General features: G+C 51.5%; 5 protein-coding genes across 5 annotated transcripts; 4 read left to right on the top strand and 1 right to left on the bottom strand.

The window, feature by feature from the left end:
• Positions 1-2,122: 2,122 nt before the first annotated feature.
• Positions 2,123-3,427, top strand: QC762_0021860 (uncharacterized protein; the record flags this gene model as incomplete). The annotated part of the gene is made up of 1 exon (XM_062883088.1): positions 2,123-3,427. The coding sequence occupies one exon, from the start codon at positions 2,123-2,125 to the stop codon at positions 3,425-3,427; it is 1,305 nt and encodes a 434-aa protein (XP_062749689.1).
• Positions 3,428-5,909: 2,482 nt separating this feature from the next.
• QC762_0021850 (uncharacterized protein) lies at positions 5,910-6,847 on the top strand (the record flags this gene model as incomplete). Its single annotated transcript, XM_062883087.1, has 2 exons — positions 5,910-5,934; positions 6,333-6,847. The coding sequence occupies 2 exons, from the start codon at positions 5,910-5,912 to the stop codon at positions 6,845-6,847; spliced, it is 540 nt and encodes a 179-aa protein (XP_062749688.1).
• A 1,650-nt stretch (positions 6,848-8,497) lies between these two features.
• QC762_0021840 (uncharacterized protein) lies at positions 8,498-10,744 on the top strand (the record flags this gene model as incomplete). The annotated part of the gene is made up of 1 exon (XM_062883086.1): positions 8,498-10,744. The coding sequence occupies one exon, from the start codon at positions 8,498-8,500 to the stop codon at positions 10,742-10,744; it is 2,247 nt and encodes a 748-aa protein (XP_062749687.1).
• On the bottom strand, positions 10,732-12,965 carry QC762_0021830 (uncharacterized protein). The gene is made up of 2 exons (XM_062883085.1): positions 11,387-12,965; positions 10,732-11,324 (listed from the first exon to the last, which is right to left on the bottom strand). Exons 1-2 carry the CDS (start codon positions 12,923-12,925, stop codon positions 10,821-10,823), a joined length of 2,043 nt encoding a protein of 680 aa, XP_062749686.1. The 5' UTR covers positions 12,926-12,965; the 3' UTR covers positions 10,732-10,820.
• Positions 12,966-13,690: 725 nt separating this feature from the next.
• QC762_121475 (uncharacterized protein) lies at positions 13,691-15,336 on the top strand (the record flags this gene model as incomplete). The annotated part of the gene is made up of 5 exons (XM_062886584.1): positions 13,691-14,690; positions 14,762-14,852; positions 14,917-15,146; positions 15,201-15,276; positions 15,333-15,336. The coding sequence occupies exons 1-5, from the start codon at positions 14,261-14,263 to the stop codon at positions 15,334-15,336; spliced, it is 831 nt and encodes a 276-aa protein (XP_062749685.1). The 5' UTR covers positions 13,691-14,260.
• Positions 15,337-15,428: the final 92 nt, after the last annotated feature.

Raw genomic sequence — 15,428 nt, 5'->3', positions numbered from 1 at the left:
TGGAGGGTAAGGGGGGTGGATAAGAGCAAGTTGCGGGGGGGAGGAGAGTTATTATATAACGGGTCGGTGAATCTGGATCAACATTCGAGATATCAGTTCCTGCCCAATGGGCGTCATCCGAGGGCGAGGCCGCTGTATGATGCCGCGGGGAGGTTTATTACTATCGGATTGGGCAAGGAGGTTGTTTTGTTCCCTATGTTGGATAGGGAAAGGGGGATTGATGAGGAGAGGTAGAGGGGGAGGGGGAGGCATAGGATATCGAAGGAGGGGAAGGGGAAGAGAAGGTGCTTTAGTGAGCCGCCTCCGGGAGCGTGGATATCGGTTGTGTTTGTTGGGTTAAATATGAGGTCGGTTATAAGGCTCGGGGAGATTCCCATACCAAAAACAGGGTGGAGGGTGTTGGAGGGGCGGACGAGGAGGAGGAGTTTGAGTAGGGGGGCTGTGATGGGGATGTTGATTGGGATTTGGATATTCCTGCCGAATCAGGAAAGAAACCAGAACCAGGCCAGGTGAAGGTTTGTGAAAACTGCGGTGACAGTAAGCACACCATGAGTGATTGCACACTCCCCTGCGGCAACTGCGGCGGTTGGTCACCGGGTGAATACGATTACTTTCTGGAAGAAAACGAACGCCTTCAACCCGGGGAGGATTTTCCAGACGAGCCGGAGGAGAGCCACTTTGCGCCGGAGTGACCAACGGCCAAACACAACAGGTGTAAATGTATGCCTTTTCCGGTTTATCACACGGCCAAGAGGTGTCCGGTGAAGTGTCGTCCGGGTTGTGGGCATACCGACCCAACACACAAGGGGAACGCGATGATGTGTGGTTACCGGTGTTGTATGTGTGGGATCAGGAACTCGCATGCGGGGAAGGATTGTAGGTTGAAAAGGTGTCGGTGTGGGGGGACGCCTTTGGGGCAGGATCACGGGTGGAATCCGACTTGTCGGAAGGAGGGGTGTGATAGGTTTTTGTGTGGGGTTCATTGTCAACAGTGTTTTGAGACGGAGAGGCCGTTTGATGAGAACGCGAGGAGGTGTTGGAAGTGTCGGGACTTGGGGGAGAGGCCGGAGGTTTGGGGGGAGGAGGGTGGGAAGGAGAGGAGGAGGTGGGAGAGGAAGGTGGAGGAGGTGAGAAAGGTTTTTGTGGGTGGTTCGAGTGATGGATTGAAGGCCCAGGGGAAGGAGAAGAAGAACGAACTAGTGGAAGGGGCAGCAAATACCCACAATGGGGCAGAGAAGAGCAAAGCAGACAAAACGTCAGGTTATCAGAGCATCTTGGGGGATAGGACTGGCCAGGGTGATACTTATCCGTGTATGGCACCTGCCAAACCAGAGAGCGGCTCAGGCTGAGAGTGAGGTGGAAGAGGTCCAACTCATATCCAAGGGGTGATCAAGCAGCAAAATAAAGAGCAGATAAACAAGATCTATTTAATATTATTATTAATATTAGCAAAATATAATCAAAACATACAACATCAGGGATTCCCCAGTCGTCACCGACCTGAGTACTAATCTGACCCATAACTGCTTGACTAGGGGAGAGCGAACGGGATCCCGTATTTTCAGCTAGGTATGGTCGTATGTGATAGTTTGAAGTGGAAATTAGATTTGTGCAGGAGGTTGTGGTGAGATGATGTTGTACTTTGATTAATCACAGACCGTTCCGAGTGTTAATAATACAGTATTAAGTAGTATAGTATTATAGAAATCTATCTGTACAGGACTTACAATCTTCAAAGATAGACCAGTCACGATGTGAATCAGGTTTGAAGCTGCATAAGGTGCTAGGTATGGAATATGTGGATAGGTACCTGGTTTCAGATGGAAAGAATGGAACACAAAGGGAAACACAAAATGTGCTTGACGACTTACTTAAAAGGTGCCACGTAGTTTGCATAGGTACCTACCTAAACATTATACATCCTGTGTGCCCTGTTCTCTGTGTAACGTGCACACACCAGCAGTATTTGTGGTGTGTGATAAGGTGTTTGCCCTACCCGCTCTTTGCCCCCAATCGCACAATAAACACCCATCGGTCAACGCAAGGCACTGTCACCAATGCATCGATGGACGAGTTATTACTGCCCAGTCAGCCACAAGAGAACCGAAGTCGAGCTCGAAAAATGCAAGATCTATATCGCCCCCTCGACATTTCCAAGAACGAGATCCGTCTCCTTTCCTTCGAAGACACCGCCGACAGCGGCACGGTATCCCTTCTCCTACAACATGTCTCCTTAAACGACATGAAACCCGAATATACCTCTTTCTATGACGAGAATGCCTCGGCTATGGGCGCCTTCCAGATTTGCAAAGCCTGGAGCGACCGACACGAATTCTTGCCCGTTGCACCCAAGCGAGAGATCCACGATGCCGTCGCAAGATTTACCTGGGGTGATTACATTTGCTTGAGCTATACGTGGGGGGACGACGCGGGACAGAGTGCGGCGGTGGTCGTCAACGGCGTTTCCACAGCTGTGAACAAACGTCTCGCAGCCGCGTTGCGAGACGTGCGGGAAAGCCACGAGGGTCAAATCGGCATGAAAGTCTGGGTGGACGCCTTGTGCATCAACCAAGCCGACGTTGCTGACCGGAATGCCCATGTGTTGCGTGTGAGGGATATATTCGGCGGGGCTTTCTCGGTGATGGCCTGGACCAAGGACTCGGAGCAGTGGGACTTGGAGTTTCTGGGGCTGAGTCAGCCTGGGGAACATCTTGAGCTTTGCAATGTGGTCCTCAAATTGTACGGCAAGCGGGCTCTGGAGGAAATCCTCGGGGTTAAAGAGCGCGGCTGGGGGGTTGACGACGAGCAGTATGAGGAGGTTATGGGGCTGGTCCGGATTCACAATGTCGATGTCCTGGTTTTTGACCAGTTCTATTGGGAAGATTCTGATGATTCTGATGACCTTGGATCTGGCAGAATGCACTTGCGAGACGTACTCGCCATGGAGCTGATGCAGCTGTTTCGGAAGAGATACTGGTCGCGGTTGTGGGTCATACAAGAGCTGGCAGTTAGCCCTACAACGTCCACGGTGTGCTGGGGCAAGTTAACTTTCGACCTGTCGACGCTACAAGCCGTATGCGAGATTCTTCATGCCCAGTCCAAGACCGAAGAGCGCATGCAAGAGGAGTTCTGGCAAGAGTTAAAGCCGAGATTTGATCTTTTGGCATTTATTTCTACATGGAGAGAACTGGAGGCTGCACCAGCGGACCAAGCCCGCCAACTATTGGACGCTTCCATCAAGGAGCTGAAGCAACTCGAACAACACGCGGCTTGCTCACTTCCACAGGACAAAGTTTACGGTTTGCTCGGACTGTTTCCATTGTCCGTGACGTCCGCCGTGACGATTGACTACACCCGGGAGTCTGCTGACGTGGTCGGAGAGTTTTTATCTGCGGTGCCAGAATGGGAAGCATCAACCGTGAACTAATCACGGAATAGATAGGATCTTTTAAAGGGAATGTTTTGGGACGCAAAAATGTGTGGGCAGACTGATGACACTGATGAGGGATGTGGAACGAAATGAAGCAAAACGCAAGTTGCTCAGGCTAGAAAGGAGGAATAGGACCAAGACATGACCATACCGAAAGCCTGTTTACTACCTGCCTACTGAACTGTTTGAGAAAGAGAACGTCTTTAGGGTACCTCAAATGCGCAGAGGTTCCGACAGATCCAGTGTTCTTGCCTTCAGACACAGGCACGCGTGCAGAAGCGTGTCAGCCAGGACGCTTCCACGAGCGGGCAACTACGGACCTACAACCCGCTTGCTCACCCTGCACTCTCCTCCTGGACTTACAAGCAGACAAGTGCAATATGCGGGTATGTAAGCCGAAGAGGAAGGTAGTTTGCAATTGCTTCCATTTGTGAGTGGGACGGGAAACTACACTCTAACTCCAAACATGCATTACAACTCCATACTCTTGATTATGATGGTACCCAGGCATGCATAAACTAGAGAGGGATAGAGCTCTTCGAAACATAGGCCTTGAAAACAGTCAATGGGTCTTCAGAGATAACTAACAAGCTATTAAAGATAGTCAATAGCTGCCGTACCAAAAGGACGTCCTTGGCCACGGGCTCAAGGCAAGGGGTATATATCTTCACAATAGCTTTTTGTTACGCCCCAAGCGTAATACCTCTGTACAGGAACCACTGGGTGTCACGGTTCTGGAAGACAGTGGGGCCACGAGGGACCAATCAGGACTGGACCGCGCGATCGAGCGGGACTCACGGTCCAGGTGGGCAAACGGACCAATGAGATGGGGACCGGAGACCGCAGCGGGGTCCACGGTCCCGTATCGGCCAATTAAGAGCGGACCGGGGACCGTCTGTAAGTCAACAGTCCACGGTCCACTGGTCTATATATACGGAGGAACTGGCTGGTGTAGATAGACAGTTCCTCATGCAAGCAATTCAAGTTCATTTGTCTACAATCTACTCTCAGTAGCTCTTTGTTAGAACAACCTGTTGTTGACAGTGAACCCATGTCTGAGACGCTTGTCACAACCTTCGATTATCCTGTCATATTCACCTCTGTGTTACGCCCCAAGCGTAATACTCCCGTACAGGAACCACTGGGTAGTACCCGAGGTGCTGGGGCACCTCGGCCAATCATTGGGCCAGGGATGGAAAGACCCATAAGCCCCCATACGACCAATCAGGAGGTGCTCAGTCTGATCAGTGGCCAAGACCACTGAGCACACTGAGCACATTGATCATGAAAGGTTGCTCAGTCTGCTCAGCCGCCAAGACCACTGAGCACACTGAGCAAGGTACAAAGATACTTCAGAAACATATGTAGATAGCTTCGCATAAATAGGGGGGAGTGCCCAGCGCTCCCCATGTCGAGGAATCTGATTCCTCATGCAAGCAATTCAAGTTCATTTGTCTACAATCTACTTTCAGTAGCTCTTTGTTAGAACAACCTGTTGTTGACAGTGAACCCATGTCTGAGACGCTTGTCACAACCTTCGATCATCCTGTCATATTCACCTCTGGCGTACTGCCTTGCAGTCTGTATCCATTCCTGGTGCAGGTTGTAACAGTGGAGATGGATTTGATCGAAGGCTGCAATGTGGGTAGATTTCAGTTACCATGTATATGCCCTCTTCTCGATGATAAATGGCACTCGAAGGCCTCGCTGGAGCAGCAGCTCGCGGGGGCTCTCGTCGAGGGGGGGGAGATGTGACGGCTGTGGCGGCGTCACCATATATATACCACTGGAGCGAGCCAAGCCAGGAAGCTTGGCTCACTTGTAGCTTTTGATAGCAATCACAGTGGGTTTGGTGCAGTGGTCCGGCCTGCCGTGACAAATAGCACATCATACTTGCGTTCTCGTCACCACAGTTGTCACAGCTTGGTCCATCTCAGCATACATGTACATTCGTAATTTCAACCCAGGATCGCTGACTTACTTGCCGTGACGGTCACCATCACCGTTCTCGTCCCGCTCGGCGTGATATCTGGGGTGGCAGTTTGCTGGCAGGGTGGTGCAAATCTTTCCGTTATTAAAAACTCTGAACTCACTGTTTTGATAACATCGACGCGACCATAGTCCCACCCTGTTGGATCACCTGTTGAGATTCTGGTACCTGTCACGAAGTGGCCAAACGAGAGGCAATGCTGCAAAGCTACACTCAATTGACGAAATACTAAGCTAAAGAAGAGAAAAAGGAAAGGAAGGCTTTGCCTGGCCTGGCCTGCACGGAATTTAAGGTGCAAGGCTGCAAGGCTCGGTGGGGCAGGGCAGGTGAATGATAAGATAAGGTCAGGGTGCCAGTGCCAGTGCCATGACAACCCCTTTATTCCGCGTAAAAATTAGAAGTTATTAAAGTAAAGTATAAAGTTTTCGAAAGACTGCCCTACTTTCACGAACCTTTAGGGACTAAAAGTGTACCTCTCTCACTAGCGCTATGGCGAGATATTTCGGTAGACTACGTGATGCCGCTGCCACCCTGCTCGGTGAGGGGGAGGACCTATAAGCATATTGCTGTAGTTATTGGCCGCCTTACGAAGATGAGGTATTTTATCCCTACAGCAGGGCTCGACGCAATAGAGCTCGCAGATGCGTTCATTGAGCGAGTGTATTTACTACATGGATTACCAGCAACTGTTGGGTCTGATTAAGGGAGCCAGTTCGTATCAGCAATGTGGAAATCGCTCTCCACTCGCCTAGGAATTACGCTGAGACCGTCCTTAGCCTATCACCCCGCCACCAATGGTCAGACAGAGTGGATTAGCGCTGAAATAAAACAGTACCCCCCTCTCAGTCCGTAAACACTAGATCCACCAAGCCAACACCCTCGCCCTCTCCCCCTACCCCTGCCCCTTCGCAGCCTTTGGCACCGTCATCGTGAACCACACCCTCGACAACCCCCAAGGAACCCTCATCTGCACTGGCGCAAACCAGAATTCCCTGGCCGGCAACCCGACTCTTCATGGGGAGATGGCAGCAATAAACAACTGCTCCTCAATCTTTGTCTCCTCGGCTTATAATATGACACCAGCGGAGTCGCTAGCCGCGTTCAAGGACCTGAGCTTGTACACCAACGCCGAAAGCTGCCCCATGTGCGCTGCTGCTGTGAGGTGGGCGGGGTTTAGGGAGTATGTTTATGGGGTGTCTATCAAAGAGTTGATTGAGCTGGGATGGGGACAGTTGGATATAGGGAGTGAGGAGGTTATTGGGAGTGGCGTTGGAATGAGGGATAAGGACCCGGAGGTGGTGCTTGGTGGGGTGGGAAGTGAGGAGAGTAAGGTGTTGTTTGGGTGGCAGTTTGCCGGTGGGGATTGTCCATCGGGTTGTGAAAGAGGGGAACGGAGCGACGGGTGTTTGCCGGTCGAGTTAGAATAGAGGGGTTGGTTATGGGAGCCTGGGGATTGTCAGTTGAAGCGTTGGATATCAACAAGGGAGTGGAGAATAAACAAAATAATTCTTGGAAGATGTATGCCTCTTGGGCTAATTCTGCCTTCGACTGCACCTTACGCGTCATCTCTTGTCCCCAATATGCCATCAACCTGCATCTCAGCTACCCCCCTTTTCGCTTTCTGAAAAACTCACAGCCACTCTCCGGAAGCATTCAGGAGGTCTTGTCAATAGATCTGCACAACTGGGCGTCAGCCCGAGAGTACGGGCTCCTGGCACAATAACCCTTATGTGGGTCTTTGTGGTGAAATATCCTCCTTGCCTTGGGCCCGTGGCCATGGACGTCCTTATGGCACGACTCGAAGGTACGACGCTTTGTGCTTTCCTGGTGTTTGATGTTGTGTGGGTTCACTGAGTGACCCATGCTTCCTTCCACATTCAGTTCCTCACTCCAACAGGTGGTTGCGTGTTCTTCATCAGTTTACCACACCAGAGTTTCCGCCATTCAGTTTTTTCACCTCATCAACTCATATCAAGAGCTTCTTCCAGGTTGCGTGACTCGTGAGGGAGCCAATTCTACGGCACCGATACAAGGCTGAGGAGACCCCCTGGTACCAATGTCGCAGCACAAACTGTGCAGTATGTTGTGTAAATTCCCCTGCCCGGCTCCGAGTTACCAGTGGTGTCACCTCCTCTTTGCCGAGAGGTGCATCATGGAGAGGCCAACGGGCCACGAATCGGAACGAAACCTCGCTGGCCTGGTTCTTATTTCTTTCCCCTCCGCTCCCGCTTGGTTGTCGCTACTCCAGTCTCTCTTTTCTATGGCCCTCTAGACCTCGACAATGGAGCCCCTCTCGATCATTGGCGCCGTTGCAGCCTGCAGTGAAATCGTAACAGTCATCGCCCGGGTCACAACCAACCTCTATTCCCTCAAACAACGATGGTCTGAGGGCGCACGGTCGCTACAACTTTTGATCGCAAAGCTATCTACAGTACGAGCCGCACTGGCACAAGTCAAGGACTGGGCGGAGTTATACGCGTCCACAAGCCCCGATGGCGAGGAAATGCATGACAGCTTGGGAGTGGCCATGGAAGGATGCCAGGTCTTTATTGAAACGCTGGACCAAGATGTGGCGGGACTGCTCGAAGATACAGTTGTGTCGCGCCTGAAACAGTTGTTTATCGACTCGAAGATCAAGGAACACGAACAACGACTGGATTCCCAGATTTCGGCGTTGCAGGTACTTCTCAGTGCAGCGTATTGGTAAGTCTTGCAGTTCGAGTTGCGCGCCATGTCCCTACACAAGCTGACAGACACTTCCCCACAGCCAGAGTCTCACGGAACAAAACAGGCTCCTTCGAGCAAGGACCGCCTGGCAGATTTTCCAACGAATACGCGATGACACGAGCACAGTCCGAGAACAATCCACCTTCCGAGATACCGAACTGTCAACGGTTGCTGGTTCCGAACCGGCGCCAGCATCGTTAGGGAGATTGGACAGAATTGACAGTTTCCCGGAGAGCCGTCCCCACACTGTTCCCCTGTTCGACATGCACGTCAGACCACCAAGTCCCAGTTATGAAAACAAGTATCACGATTGTCGAGACCCCACGTGGGAACGCCCAATGCCCTTTAAGATGCTACCAGACAGCCCATCTTCCGAGCCAAGGTCTCCTGTCAGCGACAAGAGTTCCAACACCAGCGGTTCAGTCTCGGACGAGTCTCTGCCCAAATCGCCATCTTCCCCCATCCGCCAACGCTTGAGGCAACTGAGACGGTCGAACGCCAACAAGCAAGCTGCGACCATGTCGCCAAAGTCTCAGTTGGGTAATCGATTCCCTGGCGAGTTCGAAGCTACCGATATATACCTCCAGTCCAACGGTAATCATCCACCACCGAAGCCCATTGTGGCGGATCAAAGGAGCGACCAGGAAGAAATGGCCTCGCTGATTCGCAAGAGGGCTGACATCAACCATCCGCACAAAGGAACCGGAAGAACGCCTCTTTCCGTCGCCTGTCACTGCGGTCACAACGATATTGTCGAGTTGTTGATTGCAGAGGGTGCCAACGTACAGTCCAAGGACAAGTGGAAGCTTTCCCCGTTCCATCTGGCAGCTTCCAATGATCATTGCCAAGTCATAGCGACCCTCCTAGACCGAGAGGCAGGCATCAATGCCCGTGGTCCCCATGGAAAAACACCTTCGAGGATCGCGTGTGACCATGGGCAGCTGGATGCCATCCGCATCCTGGTAAAGCAGCGCGCCATGATCGACACCCGTGACGAGGAACAGAAAACACCACTTCATGTAGCCAGTGAGGCGGGCGATGATGAGATTGTCAAACTTCTCCTTCAACTTGGAGCCAACAGGAATGCAAAGGACTCACATATGAGAACCCCACTCCATGCTGCTTGCATCTCTGGCCATGTCGCTGTGGTTGAGACCCTCACTAATGCCAAAGTAGATCTCGAGGCCCAGGAAGAAGAGAGCCTAACCCCACTTGCAGCGGCTGCGAGAGCCGGGCTCACAGCCGTTGTGGATTTGCTTCTTCGGCACAAGGCATCTCCCAGGACTCGCAGTGCTGGCAACTTTACGGCGTTGCACTGGGCTAGCTACAACAGTCACGAAGAGGCCGTCGGCCTTCTGATTGCGAACAAGAGGACCGAGTTAGATGCTCGTAGCATCAACGGCCGCTCCCCACTTCATGTGGCCGCCATGTGTAGGAGCTTTGGGGTCATTGAGAAGCTGGTTAGGGCAGGGGTATCGCTCGAAGCCGAGTGCCTTGAGCGCAACCGACCACTGCACTATGCATGTCAGTATGCAACTCACAGTGAAATATCGCTCCTCTTGAACGCGGGAGCAAGTTGCAATTTGCAGAACATGGCAGGCGAAACACCACTGCAAGTTGCTGTCCGCGCGGGAAACCTCAGGGCAGTGAAGACTCTGCTGGCTCGTGGTGCAAGACTCGACTCTTTGGACAAGAAGGCGACCAGACCTCTCATTATCGCATGCCAAAAGGGACATGCAGAGATTGCGAGTTATCTACTCACCCGTGGCGCCAGGGTCAAGGGAACAACGGATACACCGATGTGTTTGGCAGCGAGTGGTGGTCATGTCCAAGTGATACAGGCGCTGCTCCAACACGGAGGGACTGTACATGAGCTTGATGCACAAGGCTGGGATCCCCTGAGGCGAGCGGCTTTCGAAGGCCATTCCCAGGCTGTTGCAAGCTTGCTTGGGCACGGAGCGCGAGCTACGAATCTCGGCGCTCTGTCCAGCTTCTCCTTTGCTTCAACTACCACAACTGAGCAGCGTCAGCGCATCTTGGATCTTCTCACCACAGCCGTTGACGCAGAAAATGCCAAGCATCAGCGTGTGGCATATCTGACTGAACTGGCATGCTCGCTCAATGACGGCCAGGACAACCTGACAGAACTGCCTGACACGCGGATAATCATGCGCCAGGAGGACGCAGGTGCAAAGGAAGGGTTGGATGCAACAGATATACCTCCATCGTCGCCAGTGAGGCCACCACCCTCCCCCTCGAGACCACCACTCGCATTCCCGCAGATCCCTCAAGCCACAGGCGAGGAATCCGACCACGAGGCTACACGACCGGCGCCATACACCCAGCCAGCGCCATGGCCTCTTCTTGATCTACCAACCCAACAGCCAAAAACACCGATTTTGCAACGAATCCTCCCGCACAAATCGCCTTCCATTTCCAGGGAGGTGAGAACACCACCATATCTGAGTTGGTACGCCCCTGCCACCATCCCACCCCCGAAACAGCAAAAGTATGCGTCCCAAGCTGCTGCCGCAAGGTTAGAAGCACTGTACCAGGCCAGGACAGGAACAGAGGAGAATCGAGCAGAGTTGGAATAATTACCGTGTTTATATTTTCCTAAAGTAAATGTGTTTCTCTAGACTATTATAGCCCTATATAACAAGCGCTTCTCAATTAGAAATAATACCTCGACCCGTCCTCCCAACTTTCCACCCGTGGCCCGACGGGGCACGATTCCAGAAAGTCAGCGTACCTATCCGCCATGGCCCGCCATTTGTGCTCATGGGCTTTGTCGCGACAGTCAAACACCTGGTATCCTCCCAGCTCATCCTTGTTACGAATGGCAAAGATGTTGTGAAGGAATTTGCCGCCCATGTGGCCGTTTGCAAAATCCCCAAAAGCGACGGCCTGGAGGGAGCGAATGCCCTTTGGCCCGAAAGCCCAATTGAGAAAATAGGAGAAATGTGGGCAGAGGGATGATAACATATCGGAAGGAGGGATGGGAAGGAGGAAAACGTCTTCAGCATCGTGGGCCCGAGTTGACGCGGCCCGCCGTCGCCTGGGATAAGGCGGGAGGCTGGTCGCTTTGAAGGCCCATGCATAACCTGAGCCTGTTTTTCGTAAATGGAGGAGCTTGAGGCTCCGTGAGCCTCCGGTAAATGGCTTGAGGAGGGTTATCTGGATGTTTTTTACGATCGCTTAGCAAGTTATCAGTACAAGCCGCAATGCAAGATACATACAATAAAAGGCTCGGACCGCACACCTGGTTCTATACTATGTCTCGCCCACGTATCGGACTCGCTCCAGTCTGAAACATCGCAAGGTAGGCCGAGGCATTCAAGTTTTGGAAGGGCTGACAGGGGATTTTCGGCGGGATCCAGCGCCCACTTGCTGATGTTCGTCTCTGAAATATCGAGCGTGCCATCGACGTCACCAACGGGATCGAAATTTCTCTCCAAGATGCCCATTGTGCACATTGGACCTGTCCATATGCCTCGCTGATGGACCACCAGCCTCTTCAGTGTTGAGCCGTGATGGCCAACGGTAGACCAGAGGGGGTGGAGGCCAGCGCTGTCTTCGTCGAAATCTCTGGCAAAACCGATGTAGAGGTTTTCTAGACAGTTGAATGATAGAAGAAAGGCGTTGACTGTATTCGTCTCCACGTCATAGTCATCATTATCGAGCCCATGGCTAGACATGAACTCAAAGGTCTTGAGCTGAAGGGGTCTGTTTGCTGCCATTATTCTTTCGAGGAATTCACTCGATCGCGAACATTGGCGTAATGTAAGTGCATCTAGACCACTGATGTTGAATGCTCGATCCATTCTCTTGGTCAAATAGACCGATCTCAAAGACAGGGTCGCAAGTGATGGAAACAATACATCAAGATTCGCTCCCAACATACTGTGGCACCGATCAGCGGAATCTTCACATTCTTTTGGACCAAATAAGAGCTCCTCGAAAAGGCCCCCGTAGGGCAATTCCTCGATTTGGAGGTCATGCAAGTGCCCTCTATTGTTTTCAAGCATTCTTCGAACCGGTAGAACATGAGATCGTGGTATCGTATTGCAAATAATCCGTTTGAGCTGGCAGAACGGTAGGTGGATGCTTTTGGTCATGGCCTTGCAACGGGTATCAGCCGTCAAGGATATAGACTGGAGCTGCGGTTGCGTTTGGAAGAGGCTATCCAAAATAGGCTGAGGAATGCATGTTGCCAAGTCCCAGGTGAAAGATTGGAGTTGGCCAGCGGGGATGCGTTCGAGAACAGATTGTACAGCGAGGGCAACGTCGTCCATGTTGTCGGGACCCAGCTGCTTTCCCATTCGTTCTATGCTTGCCTCGACGCACCTTTGATTCCTTAAGAACCATTCATCTTTTGACCATCCAGCGACTGGCGCTGCTCGTTGCAGAGCTCTCCACACCCCAAGGTCCTCCGGTGGTGGTTGCCGGTGGAGACAGGCGACATTGGGCCAGTCTTCTTCCTTCTCATAGCCCCATAACTTCCATCGAGTGTCCCGTCGAAACACCATGTCGGCGACATTCTGTACGGAGGAGGTAGCATTCTGAAGCGCATGGGCGCATTGTTCGATCCGTTTGATGCTGACAGATGATGGTCGGTCTCCTGGACCAGCAGTATTGACACACAGTGTGCTCCAAAACCTCGGTGCCCATATGGCATGGAAGGTCTTGGAGACGAGCGAGAGGGTTTTGATATCTTGAATGTTAAACCCTTTGGCCACTTCTCGGAGCAGCTCCTCCGGGAGACGTTCGAACATCATGATAAGTAAGGTGAGCAGTGATGTCGAGATGAAAATGGTTGCATCAACTTTGGTTCCTGCAAAGGACAAATTCCCTTCTATAGGGTGACTGCCTACATGGAGGCGGGGTCACTTCAGCCAATGAGCTGTTGATCAAACCAGACACTTCTTGCTCCACTTCATCATCAACACACACACAACAAAATGACAAGAACTATTAAAGTAGAACAACGTCGTTGTCTCAAACACTATCTGACTACAATCAAGCAATTTCCACCATTCTACAATCCATAACACATCATCACACCACGGTCCACCGCATTAACACCCACAACATAATCCAACACTCTTCGACACTCTTCAACCATCTGAAAGCCCCTTTCCAATAATGAGGGTTCTGGTTACCTGTCAAAAACAGAAACATCTCTCCCCTTCCAGGGTTTGAACGAGTCTTAGTTTGAGCTGTTGAATGGCGACTTTGACAGCTCCGAGGATGGTCACGGGCTCCAATCAATTAGGTAGTTACCTAATGTTGCTTCATCTGCATCAAACGCCTCAAGAACCTTCATCTCGCTGACGAAACTAGGCTCTGACACTGAACAAGCATGAGAATATGTTCCATAATAAATGCAATTAAATCTGCTGGATTAGTCCCGAAGCCATGCGGAGTAAAGCAATTTACTTGATGTGAAGATATACCCCTTCCCTTGGCCCCATGGCCAAGGACGTCCTTTTGGTACGACACTTGGGATAACTTCTTTTTTGATATCAATGGTGGTGCGGGTCCAGGAGAAAGTCGCGTGGTGTGGAGGGAACGTAACAAAGGCTGAATTTTCCAAGTCCAACAACACGAGCCCTGTGGGCGAGTATGTGGGCCCAGCGATTTACGTGTCTCCCCATCTGAAGTATCTTAGGGGTAGGGGGAAGAAAGGAGCAGCAGGCCTCTTGCTACCCGAGTGGCAGGACAGAAGAATCCGACCACTCCACTCGCTCACTGGCTACATTGAGGTGGCTTTTGCATGACCACAACAAGCAACCTTTAAGCCTATTTTTCCCAATCACACCTCTTCAGCAACCTACCAGTCTCCGGAAACAGTAAACGTAGCAGCATTGGGACTTATTTGATAAGCACTGAGCGACTAGCGTCGTAGCATCACATGTAGACTCAGCTGGCCACTAGCACAGGTCAGCTCCCCTCTCTCATGTACCAGAGCAATAAACGCCACCACGCTTACCCGAAACCAATCTGCATCCATAAAATTGCCAGGACTTATTTTGACAAAACCTTCCCCAAACCCGTAGTAGCACCATCACACTTCACTTCCTCAATTGACACAATACCGCCCTCGAAACAACATGGCTGCCACCGATCCTATTCACTCATGGATGTATTTCCTGCAACGGGATCCCAAATTTGAGACTGAACGCGTCTACGAACTTAGACGGCAGAAGCCTACAAAGAAGATCCCCCAGACCAACATGCTGCTCGAAAAGGTGGACAACATCGCCATTCATGATGTCCGTCCTCGACTCGAACAGTGCTCTTTCGGCACTACTGGATTCTTCCTCCTGGATATGGACACAGGATTGGTTGCAGAAGACTTTGATCATCGCGAGAAGGTGATAAAGTGCTTCCTTCCTCAGTTGGCAGCTGAAGTCAAGGACAGGCTCAATGCCAGTAGGGTGCAGATCTTTGACTACCAGCTTCGAAAGCGGAACCGAGACTTCCCCATCAGCAATGGAGAGGTGTATGAGTATAGACAGCCTTCCTGTCTTGCTCATGTTGGTGCGTCCCCTCCCCCTTCCCCCTCCCACTCCCCCAACCAGCCGTGGTGTGAAACTGATATAGTCACGTAGACGCTACTCCCGGTGATATCGAGCGGCTCAGACATGGTCTCAACAAGGGCAGCTTTGAACGTGTGGACAACGTGCGCTGTCAGTTTGTCAAGTATGTATACGTCTTTTTTTTTCGCGGATCTCTAATGGAGAATATCCACCAACGTTTTTGATAGCGCCTGGAAGCCTCTCAGGGGCCCAACTCGGGATTGGCCACTTGCCCTGTGCGACAATCGATCAGTTGACCCAGAGATGGACTTGAAGATCTGCGATCTCGTAGCGCCGGATGGTACATCTGAGACTGCCTCGGTTCATCACTCCCCTAACCAACGATGGTGCTATGTCAAGAACCAGATGCCTAATGAGATCTGGGTGTTTATGCAGTCTGACTCGAACGGCAGATCAGGTAGGTGCATCCTAAATGATTGACAACACAGAGCACTGACGAGTATGTGGCAAGGTGTACCGCACTCTTCATTTCCACACCCGGATGCCACTGAAGAGGATCATTTGAGGGAGAGTATTGAAGTGAGAATGTTAGTGTTTTACGAGGATGGTCAAGGGCCAGAGTCTGGTTGAATCCTGGCGCGAGATAGATGTTCTTTGATCTAATAGTTTGGCAACAATTGAATTTTTTTTTTGACATCCTTGGATTGGAATTTTTGAACATGGCTTGTCAAATGTGTGT

Source organism: Podospora pseudocomata (assembly GCF_035222375.1).
Source record: "Podospora pseudocomata strain CBS 415.72m chromosome 1 map unlocalized CBS415.72m_1, whole genome shotgun sequence".
In the NCBI taxonomy this organism is placed as follows: Eukaryota; Fungi; Ascomycota; class Sordariomycetes; order Sordariales; family Podosporaceae; genus Podospora; species Podospora pseudocomata.
This window is presented reverse-complemented; position numbering and strand designations above follow the sequence as displayed.